This window comes from Oryzias latipes, chromosome 20 (assembly GCF_002234675.1).
Source record: "Oryzias latipes chromosome 20, ASM223467v1".
Classification (NCBI taxonomy): domain Eukaryota; kingdom Metazoa; phylum Chordata; class Actinopteri; order Beloniformes; family Adrianichthyidae; genus Oryzias; species Oryzias latipes.
Genome location: NC_019878.2, coordinates 17780266 through 17796201, shown reverse-complemented (window position 1 = coordinate 17796201; position 15936 = coordinate 17780266). Strand labels below are relative to the sequence as shown.

Below are 15936 nucleotides of genomic sequence, written 5' to 3'. Positions count from 1 at the left end.
AAATACATCATTTAAATTTACATTTGTAACAACTTCTTTTCCTAAAATTTTGTCTTTGTTGTTTTTATCCCTTTGATTCTTCAAGAAACTTTTCTTCTGACTTTTGATCTTGATAAAAAGATTTAAAGAGTCTCAAACTATAATTTATCATCAGTTTATAACTTAGCCTTCACTTTTCAAACAGATTTTGATACAGATATTGAACCAGAGATTCAATATTTATTTGAATTCATCTTTAAGGTATTGATATTGATCACTAAGTTTATATCTTTTTTTAAATCTTACTCTGGCTGATTTAATTCATTATTTGAAAAACAAACAGAGTTGGCAGAATAGATTTTTAATAAATAATTGGTTTATTACCAATTCAATCCTTCCAATTCAATTATTAAAACATAGGAATGGACCAGCTCCAAATGAGTACTTTTGGCATCTTATACTTTTCACCTAGTAACGTTTTCCCTAAGAGTAATTTCAGATATCTGTTGTGGCTATTATCTTTTCTCTAACTCTAAATTTTAGTCACACTCTCAGCGTTTGCACGTCTCAAGAGGAAAGCCCCTCCCTTAAAGCCTGATAGCTTAAATGCAGAGTGCATCAAGAGGGACAGACAACAGCGTTGCTGTCAGAAATACAATTAGCAACTTTTTAGAAATCAATTTCAGATAAAAAGGTTCAAAAGCAATGTCAGGAGAATCTTTGGAATATGAAATTAATTGGGCGGCATCAGACAATTTTTAGCAAGACTGCTCTGCAGATTTACTATGGACTGTCTTCAGATAAACACATCCCAGAGATGAAGTATTAATGTGTGACTCTGCTAATGAGCAGTGGACACGCCTGTCTTTATGCATGAATGTCTCTATGATTAAAATAGCTTGTCAAGATAAAAACAGTGGGTTTAATCAATAAGGAGGGGATGCAGCAGGAATTTGTTTTAAAATAAATCATTTCTACTCGGGGGGAAAAAGTAAAACGAAGGGAGGCGGAGGGAGAAACACTGATTAACTTGTTGCTGTTGGAAGTTCACTAGATGTAGAATGAACAGCCATTCATGCTGATGTGTTAGACACAGAAAGATCTGCCAAGCTTGAAGATCTAAGATCATTTGACAAGCACAGAAGTCAAATGCCCTTGTGGGCTTTTCCCAAGGTTAACTGTTTTAGTTATACAGTGGTAAGCTACATAAAAGGTTTCTTCATTCAAAAAAATACCTTTTATTTCTTGATCCATGATTAAACTGTGTTTTTATTTTTTTAACTGATTTAACATGTTCAACTGCAAACTTACTGCTAACATAAAACATATCTATTAAAGGCCCACTGTAAGAAAATGTGTGTGTTTGGTGATTTTTGTTTAAAATGTCAAAATAATCATTAAAATACCACGAGGAACGCTTTTAGAACAGATCAAAAGATGATCGGAGACAAACTTTTTTGTGAAAGGATTCTAAAAAATTAGCAACTGTCAAAAACAGGTTGTAGCGCGATGTAAGCAGTCTGTCAGGATACATTTTAAAGTCATTTGGTTTTCTTTCTCAGCTCAGTGGCAGACTGTTTAAATGTCCACCTCTGAGTCTGAGAGGTCATGGGATCAAATCCAAAGGCAGGCCTTACTAAAAACTAAAAAATGGGACCCAATGCCTCCCTGATTGACACTTATCATAAAAGGGATTTGGGACTCGAATCACCAAATAGTTCCTGAGCACTGCTTCCCTAGGTGATGGGTCAAAAGCAGAGGAAAAAATTTGCACACCCAGGTTTGTAACAATTGTGGGGAATAACCTTTTACTTACATTTTGCATCAAAGTGGATTATCTAAGGATATAAGCTCCAAACAGCCAGATGTGAACATGCTCTTACTTGCAGCTAACAGATAATAGACTGGTGTCAGAACACACCATGGATCTCACTGTGCCTTGTTTGCTTTTCTCATGGTTGTTGTTAAATTGGAATTTTTATTTAGCTTGGTATATGTGTGTTGAAAAAGATCTCAGCAGGATACACACCTGCAGGAAAATGTATATGGAAAGTATAGACTTTAATTTACAGGCTGAATGTAATCATTCATTTTATCATTTTTACTGCCTTTGTCACATCTTATGGCAGGTTTTAGAATGAAAAAATACTTATTTACGAAACTCTGTGTCTTTTTTGCTATAAATGGGATTTGCATTGTCAGAAAATATTAGAACTGACACATACATTTCAAATAAAAGCATATTACATTTTCAAATAAAAACAATTGAAAATGGTTTAAAGCATCAGTCCAAGAACAAGAGTGATGATTTAATCTAGTTCTCTACAACCCAGACTTATTATTCCACAGCATTATCACAATGAACTCAAAATACAAGTACACTCTTTGACAGTTAAACATAATTGATTGTTTTCTAAATCACAAAGATCTTCTGCATATCCATCATCAGAACCCGCTCAACCCCTTTTGGAGTCACTGGGTTGCTGGAGCCTGTCCTGGCTACTGTTGGGCAACAGCGGGATATGCCCTGAACAGGTTGCCAGTGTGTTGCAGGACCATACACTCACAATTCACACCTAGGAGCTATTTAGAATAATAATTTAGAACCTGTGAAGCATATTTTTGGACCATGGGAGGAAACTGGAGTGCCTGGAGAAATCCCATGCGTGCACAAGAAGAACAAGCATACTTCATGCAGAAGGGTCCCAGCTGAGATTTGAAGCAGAGTCATTTTGATGTGAGGCAAGAGCGCTAACCACTACACACCACCTTGCAACTCGTCTCGAAGCGGTTGAGATTAATAGTGAGAAATTAAAACAGGAATAGTAAAACATGATCACAAAAAAATCATTCACTGATGTCAGCATGCTCCCTTCACTAATTGTGATGATAAATACGATAGAGTAAAATCCAGTTAAAAGTGTGAGTGTCATCACAACCTGATAATTCTCGACTGTCACACTATTTTCTGTTTTCTTTATCATGTCTCCATGCAAATATGCTGAAAGTCCTTTCATGTATCAGATATGGCTGACAGCTGATGGAGAAGGCTTTAATGGCTTTTGGTACCGATACGTGACAATTTTGTGGAACTGAGTTTTTACAGTTGATGCAAATTAAAAATTTGTTCTCAACCAACAAGCTCCTTGTTCTTTGATTGTAGCCATCATCTCTCTGGTGATTGTCCCAGTTCCATCTATCATGTAATTGATGGCTTTGTCTGCCTAACCATGGGTGAGGAGACACAAGGTCATCGGCTGCGCATCTGGATCTACACTATTTTTGAAATACAGTGGGTAAAAATACCCTGTTAATTAATTCTATTCAGCAGCCTGATCAGTTTTGGCACGTCCAGACGCTTTCCGTTAAACGCAGCTTCAGTCACTGCAGTTCACTTTTCCTCCCTTGATGGCCATACATATGTCAGGCCTGCTGTTTAACACTGGGTCACAAATGATTGACTGTAATTTTGATGTCAACTCTGAGATCCCAAAGTGCAAAGTGAGAGCAATGATGAATTGTTGTTTTGAATTACCATAATAGAATCGTGACTCTGTGAAGCGAAAGTACGTCTGAAAAGAAGGAGCCCTGTGTTTTTTTGTGCCACAAAAGAAGCCCAATTTCTAATTGAATTGCACATCCTGGGTGATGAGGGTGGCAGCAGACATTACTGACCTGAAAGATAATTTTTTTTGGTTTCATTTTGCCAGAAGCATCCAGCAAAATATTAGATTTTTAATAAAAATTGATGAGTTTTTTGTTTAAAAAAATCTATTTTGCCTGAAGATTGATAATGTCAGAGCTGTCCGGGGTTATCAGGGATTTATTTTGAAAGGGTTTTCCATCTTCAATTTACTTTTTTTGTCCCCTCAGGAAACCTGTTTACAAGAGGAGACACCCAAGGCAAAGCAGGACTTATCTCCTATCAGGATTAAAGTGGTGGGTGCTGCTTTAATCATAAATTGAATGCATACATCCCCATCAAAGATACATTTAAATGTATGCATATATCTCTAGCAATATGTTTATTTTTAATCTTGAGTGCAGGATTGTCTGGAGCCTTTTCATGTTTTCTGTTTTGGTGTCTTTTTGGTTTTTTCATTCCACTGAGTGATCTCAACCCTGTGGTTTGTGTGCAAGCGGGACATCAGGAGGCTGAAGGGCAGGTTTTTGCTTTACATCACCCGGACACTTGAGCAGAGTCTATGGATGACGCACTGCGCCACCTGCATAACCCACAGACCACTTCGAGGCAGAGGAAATAACAATCTGTAATTTACCTCTGAGGAAAATATGTGATGAGTAAGAAAGTATGAATATTCATGTTTGTAGCCACTGTGGAAGCACTTCACAAGACTTACAACTCATTAATGGATGATATTAGTCATGACGGAAACGGCTCATTGAAGCTGCTGAGTTTGGAGGTTAAGAAATCGATTATATGCTGTTATCAGAGCTAAATGAATGAGCTAGCAAAATAAAAAACTACATTCAGTAACACAAATAGTCTTGACTCCCTGAGGTGGGCTGACTGCTCAAGTAAAACTTCCATTTGAAAACAGAATTGAGGCGCTTTTGGTCGATGTTAACAGCACTCTACATGAATCAGAGCATTTCTGCCTGTACACAGTTCTGCCACCAAGACCCTAACAGACCCTAAAAACAGAAATTATAAGTGTTGATTGAAAACATACCCCCATGCTGCTCAGGCACAGAGGAAAAACAGAAAAAAAGAAAAACCAAAATAATGATAAATTACTTTTTGCATCTTTTTATTTGTCCTTGTAACTAATGTTTATGGTGTGGTGTGTATAAGTAATGTTTTTATCTTGGTATTTTATTCTTATTTTTTAAATTAGCTTATTTTTTATTAAATATTGTAATTTTTCGTATACTGCTTCTTAACTTGGGTATTGTTAACACTGCTTTTTTAATGTCGTGGGTCTGTGTACTCCTTTTTTATTGATTGGACTATGAGTCTGTAATAAATTCGATCTATCTTTCTATCTGTCTATCTATCTATCTATCTATCTATCTGTCTGTCTGTCTGTCTGTCTGTCTGTCTGTCTGTCTGTCTGTCTGTCTGTCTGTCTGTCTGTCTGTCTGTCTGTCTGTCTGTCTGTCTGTCTGTCTGTCTGTCTGTCTGTCTGTCTGTCTGTCTGTCTGTCTGTCTGTCTGTCTGTCTGTCTGTCTGTCTGTCTGTCTGTCTGTCTGTCTGTCTGTCTGTCTGTCTGTCTGTCTGTCTGTCTGTCTGTCTGTCTGTCTAAATCAAATTAAAAAAGCCAAACTCAAAGCACTGATCCTCACAAACTGAGTCAAATAATTAAAAAAAAACACCTAGATCCACATGTTACACACAATAAAACACATAGGTTATTGATAACTGAATATGTTTAAGCCTAAAATAGTAGAATGGAGAAAGTGTAACAAAGAGAAAGAGTTTTTTTTTAATTCAAAACCAGAAAAGCTTATCACTAGAAAACTGTTCAGTCAAAAAGAAAATCTGAGCAAAAATGTCAGACAAAATCTTGAAAAGACTCAAAATATTTTTGACAGCCTGGAATGGTTATTGATTAGCTCATAAAAAATAGTAATATAAAAATGTTCTTTTGTTGAATAGCTTTTTTGTTTTGAGGCAAAACACATCTCACTTTCTCTGACCAACTTCTGCACCTTGGTTTTCTGGGTAGTCCATTTGTGTTCACACTAAAGTACACATCAGCCATCCCGAGACTTGTTATTTGAGATGGACTAGAGTGTGCTTGAGTTCTACCAAAATAACAGAATATTGAAACCTACTCTGGGCTGAACACACACTTCTGGTGTAAGGTCAAGATTCATTAAAGTTGTACAGTGTGTTCCGTGCTCAGGAAGATACGGTACTTTAACACATTATCTGGTTTGTGTTGAAATTTGATTTTACTTGTTGCATCTACAATCTCACAAATTTCTCATAAATGGAACACAAACCTCAAACCCAAGTCTGTTCCAGTTGTAGTCTATTATTAATTAAAGACCCAATTCAATGAAAACTGTGTTTTTAACATTCTCATGGTGGAGGACATGTATTGAGAAATGTAAGTTCAAAACAGCATTTCTGAGTATATCTTTATTCACACCATTGTTAATTTGAAGCAGGTGAAAAAATGCAGCTTTAAAAAGAGCCTGTTTGTGATGGAGAAAATACTTCTGGGCTGGCCACAAGCTCCCTGCTCTGCAACGAGCAGGGGAAGCGAGACGGGGTTGCTACCCTCCAATGGTCCCGCCATAATAAACTACCGCCGCTCTGGAGAAACTGTCATAGATTTTTTTTTAGCTAAAAAAACACTTAAAAAGTAGCTCAAAAGATGATTGGAGTGGGTCCTTAAGCGATCTGATGGTATTCTGTTAGTTTTGTGGACCTGGATGGTCTAACTGTTGGCATCTTGTCCCTTTAGCAGAGTGTAGAATCATCAGGAACTTCAAAGCCAAGTCTGCTCTCAGGCTGCCTGTGGCGCAAACGGCCCAAAACTGGACCGGCACAGAACTCAGGGCTGCCACCCGTGGACATGCAGAACTACTGCAGCATCAGCCATGCCTCCTGTGGCCGGACTGAGTTTGACCTGGAGCAGGGGCAGGTGGAGCAGGACGCATCGGACAGCAACCAACTTGAACTCCCTCCGATCAGGATGAACTGTGAAGTGAAGGAACTGTCAAACGGAAGAACACATACGTCACTGCGGCCGATATCTCACTCTCAGAACAACCCACGATTCAGGAGCATGCACGCGAGGGAGAAAAAAGCTACTCAGATGTTGGCGATTGTGCTCGGTGAGTGGATATTGCCACAAGGGAATTAAGCTGAGGGAGAGTAAATGTCACAGAAACACAACACAGACAAATTTATGGAAGAAAGGCGACAGTAGCTCAATCTGCCTTAAGCCTCTTACAAATAAACATTTCTTCCTCGTACCTGCTTATGGGTTCTTTCATCTTCTATCTGGTCATCACAGCAACTCTGCAGTTTCTTAATCTGTGTGCATTCGCTGCAAATCTGCAGACGATCAGTAAGTATAGCTGAACGGAAAAATTACTTTCTACTGGATTTACAAGTCTATGGTGGATGTCATTAAAACCCTGACAATGCTTCCATATTCTCCAATTACCAGACAGGTCGTATCACACGTAGATCTACAGATAAAAATAGTGATTGAGTGTGTCTTATTGCATTTACATTTGCACGTTCTTTACAGCAATCTTTATTACGATTTTAATACAAATTGAAGCAGTTTCTTGAAGTCTTACTTTGACCATAATTAATAACTTCTTTTTCTCTCCTCCCTGTCTTTTCCCCCCTTTCTTCTTCCCATTTTAAAACCTCAAAACCTGCCCCGATAAAAACTCTCCCCCGCCGTTTTATTTATTTCTATCCCCACTGTCCCCATGCTCACCACTCTGTCCTACCTGCACCCTCTAATCCCTTCTGTCCTTTCTTCTGCTGTCTGCCTGCTTCAGGGGTGTTTCTCATCTGCTGGCTACCTTTTTTTGTGACTCACATTCTGAACACTCACTGCAGGACGTGCCAGATACCTCCCGCCCTCTACGGGGCGTTCACCTGGCTGGGCTACGTGAACAGCGCCCTCAACCCTGTCATCTACACCACCTTCAACATCGAGTTCAGGCGGGCCTTCATCAAGATTCTCAGCTGCTGAGGAGGAAAAAAACGTGACAGCAGATTAAAATGGAAATAAGGTGTCACGCTCTTGCAATAACTCAGGCGTGGTGCCCTTTGTTAACAGTGACCCTGGATGTATGGCGCCAAGCGGCAAGATAATGTGGGCGGACCAAAATTTGAGGTTCATAACACCTGCTTACTTCCTACTTTAGCGAAGAAACTTTTTCTGGCTCCACATCAGGGCTGCTATTCCATTAAAACAGTATTACTCCTCTAACCAGAGTCACATTTTCACATTCAGAAAGTCTTAACAATAGCAGAGGACTTGGGCTTTCTTTTGATTATGTCTTGTAAAGTATGAGTTCAGGTCAATATGAGTTTAAAAAGCTTCTTTGGACGCCAAATGGAGTTTTAAGGCTGATAAATGGATGTGCAGGCCAATTCATTGAAGGGCCTGGACCTCTACAAAGTGTGGATTAACTCATGTTATTCTCCTCAGCCCCCCCCCCCCCCCCCCCCCCCCCCCCCCCCCCCCAGCCCCACTCTCTTCCAGAATAACATGACCTTCAGCTACACACCAGCACATGCACAGTTCAGAACTCACAGCTGTATGTTTTAGACTCGCTGAAAGGACCGAACCGTCCACCATCAAAGACTTGCACCATTTTTGAGAACACTTATCGATCTGGAAGGCTTTGTTCAAGGCTCAGTGTGTATTCATTGCGATCAAAAACGTGTGGTGTTTAATGTGAAAACACTTTCACTGTTTTTTCAAGCGGACCATCTTTAATGACGATCCTCCCTGCAGTTTGGAGCTGCTTGTTACCGAAGGAGAAAAATCTTTACAAATCAAACAGGGTTGTAAATTGTGTGGCAGGCCGGTCTGTCGTGAGCCAAATATTCACAGCACTGTGTTCGAATAAAGCAAAAAAAGAAAATGGGTTTTTGCACCTGCGCATTTTTATTGGCCTTTATTAAAGGTACCATCCTTTGCATTTTCCCCTAATAGGATGGTTTTCTCAGACGACAACAGAAAAGAAAAATGAACATGATACCAAGAAAATGGATGAATCAGACGCGAAAGCAGAAAATGAGATAAGGGAATGATAGCTGAGCTGAGAAGAACCACGTTAAAGAAAAGCAGAGGGAGCGAGGATTAAACTGGACTGTGGGAGGAAATAAAATTGGAGATGGATTGCGGACAGTTGCAGGAATGAAGAAAATAGGGGTGGTGGGGTGACGTTCGCTCTTAGCCGATATCTCGGGCTCCTTATTTCTGAGAGGGATAAACACCTGCTCCCCAAACCCGTTCTCCCTCTGCTTCAAGCCTGATTCTCCTGAAAAGTGCTTATGCCTGTACATGCTTTTGTTTACGGATGCACAATCTCACATACCGGTTATGATCTTCCTAACGCAAACATCAATGATGCATCCCACTGATTTACGGTTTTCTCTTGTTAAGAACCGTCAGTTGGAATCAATATACATAATTCAGGGCAGGAGCCCAGACGACGGCGTAATTTCAGTGGTGAAGCAAAGCTAGAATGAGATTGCACTTTGAATCTAATTCTATTTAATCAAACTGGATTTATGGAGTAAATGTTTAAAGGAGGAGCTTTACCTGCTCAAAACATGAAATAATGACCTTTCCTTCTTTAAAAACTTCCTTCTGCAGAACAAATGCATCTTCAAATATTACAGCACTGCAAGAACAATCAGTTACATGAGTGTGTACACTTTCAGTCATGCTTAAACTGCTTCATAAAATGTTATTTTAGGATCCTTTATGGGGTCACTAAAAGCTAAGAAAGTTAAGCCCTTTGGGTTCATGTTTTTTGCTCATCCAATTTCATGGCAATCTGTTTTTACATTGAGTGATGTCTTGTATGGTGACATTATGTCCTGAAGGCGGTGCAGGCTTGCAAAGCGTAGAAGAGAAGGGATCCAAATCTGGCTTTCTGATCCTCACACTTCAGAAACTTTTAAAGAAGTATGTGCATTTTATCTTGCTTTAAGGAGTGTCAATGAAATTCAATAAATTCTTCTCCTTAAATATGGACAGGATTAGTGGTAAAACATTTGTTGTTGGGTTTTTTTTGTGGGAGACTGGGGGGAAATTGATAGCTACGATAAAGTGTTTTGGTAAAAATGACAGTTTCCAACAGTTTGTGTCTGATGAACATGCAGGGTCAGTCTTAGGTTCCGGCCGTGTTCAAAGTCCTTGCTGCTGAACTCCTGCCGGGTTTTGTAAAAGCCTTGTGGAGCTGCACGGTGGGGGGCCGTGGATCTGCAGTCTTTAATTTGTACTTCTGTGCACACTCAGCTCTCTGGTGGTGCTTCATGCCATCCAATGAAGCTTTTTTGCTCAGATCTTCCTTTGTAGTTTCTCTGTAAGAACCCCCATGCGCACACACAAAAAGCAGCCAAGATGTGGATGAAGGAGGACTCCAGTTAAGTGAATCTGATAAATTACGTGATAAAACCCCAAAAAATAAAAGCTAGTCTTCATGCAACGTGTCAGTCAGTGTTGGTATAGTATTTCCTATTTAGGTTTGATTTAAAAAAAGTTAAAAGATTTTAGGAGCCAAGAAGGATTGACAGTTTGACCCATTCGGTTTACTAAACATGAAGTAGAAACAGAAATTTTGTCAAAGTTTCGTCAGGGTCAGAGTTTAACACTGTCACAACCTCTTTTGTCGTATCCAGTCACACAATTGAGTAGATTTGACTGTAACTGTAGCAAACTGACTGGAGTCCTTTTTCCAGGAGCTTTAAGGCTGTAGAGCTTAAATAGCCCTGAAGTGCAAATCGCACCAACAAATCACTCAAAGGTTTAAAGATCACAAAAACAATTAAAAAGCAAAACAAATAATAAAAAATCATGAAATGTCAGAAATAAAACAAAACTCCAGAACCCATAAAAAAATAAAAATAAATAGGCATTTTGGAAAACAAAAGTAACTTCCAGATATCAATATGAAACAAAAGAAAAAAATCTAATAAGAAATCTTTTCTGGTTTCTTGTTGAGTTTCTTTTGTAACATTTCATTTTGATTTCTGGAAATTACTTTTGTTTCCTTGTTTTTTTCTTTTCTTTTTCGTTTCTGGAATTTCGTTTTAATTTCTAAAAGGTTTCACAAAATTTGTGAAAAAATGCATTTAAATTTTTTTTTATAAACCATCCACATTTTCTTCCTTAGAACACAGTGAAATCATAAATATTTTTGGGAAAATGTTCCTATTTATTAGATTTTTACTTTGTGAAATTGGTGATGTCTTATTTACCATTAAAAAAGTGGTGAGCATGGTGTCCATATTGCTTTTAAAACCCAGGGCACTAGATGGTCCTGCACTATAATGTCTTAATAGTTAACAATTAGGGAGGAAAGATTTCATTCCAAAATGATAAAAAGCGGTAGATCTCTTTGGGAGGAGGACCAACCATGAAGTTGAAACTGGAGAAATGTAATTCAGCTGTTATGAAATAAACACAAATTCTGTTATATAAATGCATGATGGATTAATTAAACAATCCAAGTAGAAATGTATCCAAAAAAGAGCAACGATCTTTAATCTCTTTCCCCCACACTTTACTTTTTTAAAAGTGCATTGTGTTTTTTTCTTGGCTGTCCCTTTTTTAAGGATAAATTCAAATGTCATGTAACAAAACTTTAATGCTGGAGGATCTGCTCCTCCATAACAGTTTTTCCCAATAAGTACTTCTTCTCCCCTTGTGAGTGCACCATAATATCCAAAGAACACTACACAGCACTTACATTTTGATTAGATGCTCTGTGCTGCACTCATTTAGCAATATAAATACATCCTTGCCATATAGTTTATGAGTACTCAAGTGATAAAACATTTTCCAAAGCATCCTAATCACTAAAGTTTAACAGGAAAGTAGAACTGTCAGCGCATTTGCAAAACTTCCTGATTGCAAAATGATGCAGCTGAAAACTTTCACAAGAGCAAAATCTAAATAATAACTGCAGATATTCATGATGTATTAAAGTTAATATTGAACATTGCTATGTTTGCAAAAAAAAAAAAAGCTTTAAAAACATAGATTTATTCCAATTTGTTTTTTAACTAAAAGATCAATTTCTCTTTGCGCAAGCACATAGAACTGTTCAGGTATTGAGATTTAAAAGCAGATAAATGTCAGAGCATGTATGAAGGGATACACTATAGGTTAAGGGGGTTACTTGCAATGCATTTTGAAAAAATTGGGGGAAAACGTAACTACTTTGTGTGAAAGCCTGCTTTACACATTAAAAATCATTATTTCCTTTTTTGACATCTTTATCCTTCATCTGTGTACCTTTATGCAGCTGTCATACTTTATTAATTGTGGTTGTTAAGGATTAAGTTGCAGAAATGGAAATAAAACATAAAAACAATTTTAAAAGGTCAAAGAAATGAATACAAATGTGAAAAATGAAAACTTCTAGAACATTATAAAAGAAAAAACAATTAAGACAGAAGGATCTGAGATGACAAAAAAACTTGGAGCTCAGTATGCTGAGAAAACTAAAACAAATATGATCATTGTTGGAGAGAGAACAGAAAGGCAGGAGAACACAGGAATGATTGAGTCTTATATTACCCCAAAAATTCAAAAAAGAAGCAAATCGAAATGTAAACACTGGGCCTATAAAAGAGCTCAACATTGCATAACTGTACTTGAAAATAGGAACAACTCAGACCAAAAATTAATTAACCTAACACACAGAGAGATATAACAGAGTTTATATACGGTTTAATCAAACCACCTGAAACACAATGGGGGAAGCAAAGGCAACCAAATGACAACCCAACAACCCTTCTGCCACACTTTTTGCTTCCTGAAGACGAGCACATATGGAAGTAGCATTTGCATATTTTTCTGAATGTTTCAGAAGGAAATGTGTGCTTTTTTGAGGGATGCTCCTTGGTGATTGACTACGTGAACAGTGCTTTAGAAAGCAACAGCACAGGCTGGTGTGTTTCTTTATTCAGGATCCAGCTATGCAGTGTTCTCACCGCTACCCCATCCTTGGGTCCCTTTAGCTGCCCTGGGTCAGGATTTTAGTTGACAGGCAGTTGCAAGATTTCATTATGAAGGCATGATGACAGATGAAGATCATGATTACTGTCACATACCTTGAAAAGCCCCTGTCCCATCCTCCCATCAATGTTTCATGGCAGCATGGTAATAATCATCCACCCCCTTCCTCCCTTGTGAGGCTGTAAGATCATACCACTCTCGTATCTGTACAACGAATATATAATTACCTGTAGTCAGCATTTTATTTTACTTCAGATCAATATATCCCAGAGCATTTATTAAGAGTCACAGCTTTGTTTTTTTATGCACAGAGATACAGATTATTTTAAAACTGCATGGAGTCTGCTAAAATAGCTGCATCATGCATGATAAATTTAAATTATTTTATTGGGAGTTGGAGGATGACCAGAGGAGGGAAAGACAAATGTTGTGATAACCCCATGGTTTCATCATATCTCTGGATTTCCCACATACCCAACTTGTTAGCTTGCTAATGTGTTGGCCTCGGTGAGATGCACCACTGTGCGTAGTGATTAGGGTAGGCTGGGTCAGTTAACAGAGCTGATCCAGCTTGGCACTGTCCAATTATCTCTTAAACTCTAACTCATTTACACAAACTCTCAGGTTCAAGGATCATTTGAAGAAGCACAGATGGAGAAACTCACTAGCACTTCTTCTCCTAGTCTGTTTTCAACCTGTGGAGTCACCAAAACCTTATCAGCACTCATTAAGAATCAGTCGACATGAAAAATACTCTACAAAAAACTCATTTTATAGAAGCTTTTTCTTAGAGTACCACATCCAGAAACAAAACCATCTAAACTCATTAAAACTACTTAGGCATTTTTTTGCAACACAATATTAAACAGTTAGAACAGAAACTTGCTGAACCATTGTGGTCTGGAATATTTAAGAGGAAGATGAGGAAACTGTGGACAGCAGAAAAATCACAACATTGACAGGATTTCTGTAAAGAAATACGTAGCAATTACTATTTACCTGTGAAAAAAACTGAAAAAGATGATAAACCATCAAGTTGATTGTCAAAGAAGTTGTAAAATCTGATCTGTGGGATGGAGTGAAAAAACGAAAAATACAAAAAAATGACCCTCTCACCCTTCCACGGGTGGTTTCTTACCCAAGCTCGGGTCCTCTACCAGAGGCCTGGGGGACCTGAAGCAGAACATCAATGTGGGACCTTTCTGTGTGGAGTTTGCATGTTCTCCCCATGTATGCGTGGGTTTTCTCCGGGGACTCCGGCTTCCTACCACTGTCCAAAAACATGCTACATCGGTTTATTGGTCAACCTAAATTGTCCCTAGGTGTGAATGTGAGAGTGCATGGGTGTGTGATTGCGGACACTCTATATACAGTGATCCCTTGCTATATCACGGTTTACTTTTCACGGTTTCGCTACTTCACGGATTTGCATCCTGCATTGTGTTCTGCATTCTGATTGGCTAAAAGTCACTCAGCGAGTAGCTCAAGAATGGGACCCTTTGATGAGCCGTTCATTACAGTTCTCCAACATAATCGATGGTGGCATGTCGGTGTATAAGGATCTTATAGCAAAGAAGAAAAAAGAGCGACAACAACTGCCTATCAATGTGTTCCTCTCCCGAACAAACACACCTCCAGCTGCACCGCGGGCTTCAGAAGGAAAAAACGCTGCAGAGGATGCAGCGGCTCAGTATGAAGAGCAGTGAAAAAGAAGACCGGAGTCACTATCTGTCCCACTGTACTTTTTTATTTTTTTCATAATCATTTTAAATTTTCTTCCGTTTAATCCACTCGGGTCGCGGTGGGTGGGGCTAATCTCCGCAATTTAAAGCCTTCTGTTCTTATCGATGATTGAAATTATTATTTGACAGCACACTACAGAAGTTATTTGTTGAAAAACGTTTCTAAAGTACTTTTATTTGTTAAAAAAACAATTGATTTAGCCTGTTAAATGGTTTGTTCTTTCTTTTCAATGTATAATAGTGTATTTCATTGTATAATAATTGTAAAAAAAATAAAGGTTTCTACTTCACGGATTTTGCTTATCACGGGTTCTATTTGGAACGTAACCCCCGCGATAATCAAGGGATCACTGTATACTATATATACTATATCTATACTCCATATAGATATAGATATATACTGTATATATACGTATATATATATATATATATATATATATATATATATATATATATATATATATATATATATATATATATAAAAATGCCCCTCTCACCCTCCCCGGGTGGTTTCTCCTCCAAGCTCGGGTCCTCTACCAGAGGCCTGGGAGCTTGAGGGTCCTGCGCAGTATCTTAGCTGTTCCTAGCACTGCGCTTTTCTGGACTGAGAGGTCTGAGGTCTTTCCAGGTATCTGTTGTAGCCACTCCTCCAGCTTGGGGGTTACTGCCCCAAGTGCTCCAATTACCACAGGCACCACTGTCACCTTTACTTTCCATGCTTTCTCCAGTTCTTCTCTGAGTCCCTGGTATTTCTCCAGTTTCTCGTGTTCCTTCTTCCTGATGTTCCCATCGCTTGGCACTGCCACATCCACCACAATGGCTTTCCTCTGTTCTTTATCCACCACTACAATGTCTGGTTGGTTCTCCATTACCATCCTATCAGTCTGGATCTGGAAGTCCCACAGGATCTTTGCCTTCTCATTCTCTACCACCTTCGGAGGTGTTTCCCATTTTGACCTTGGGGTTTCCAGTTCATATTCTGCACACATGTTCCTGTATATTATTCCAGCCACTTGATTGTGGCGCTCCATGTATGCTTTCCCTGCCAGCATCTTACACCCTGCAGTTATGTGCTGGATTGTTTCAGGCGCTTCTTTGCACAGCCTACACCTTGGGTCTTGTCTGGTGTGGTAGATCTGAGCCTCTATTGCTCTGGTGCTCAGGGCTTGTTCCTGGGCTGCCAGGATGAGCGCTTCGGTGCTCTCCTGTAGGCCAGCCCTTTCTAGCCATTGGTAGGACTTCTTGATATCAGCCACTTCAGTTATGGTCCGGTGGTACATCCCATGCAGGGGTTTGTCCTCCCATGAGGATCTGTCCTCCAGCACTGTATCCTCTGCTCTCCATTGCCTGAGACATTCACTGAGAACACTGTCAGTTGGGGCCTTGAGCTTGATGTATTCATGGATCTTGGATGTTTCATCCTGGATAGTGGCTTCTACGCTCACTAGTCCTCGGCCTCCTTCCTTGCGGCTAGCATACAGTCTCAGGGTGCTGGATTTGGGATGGAACCC

General features: G+C 39.0%; 1 protein-coding gene across 3 annotated transcripts in view; it reads left to right on the top strand.

The window, feature by feature from the left end:
* Positions 1–8141, top strand: part of drd3 (dopamine receptor D3) — a 32836-nt gene extending 24695 nt beyond the window's left edge. The window contains exons 6-8 of one of the 3 annotated variants that reach the window (XM_011488947.3): positions 3853–3918; positions 6417–6789; positions 7535–8141. In XM_011488947.3, coding sequence (XP_011487249.1) covers positions 3853–3918; positions 6417–6789; positions 7535–7590 — 495 coding nt within the window. In that variant the 3' untranslated portion in view covers positions 7591–8141. Of the gene's footprint in view, positions 1–3852; positions 3919–6416; positions 6790–7473 lie in introns of all 3 variants that reach the window. The other 2 variants (XM_011488946.3, XM_004081063.4) reach the window with 2 other exon arrangements.
* Positions 8142–15936: the final 7795 nt, after the last annotated feature.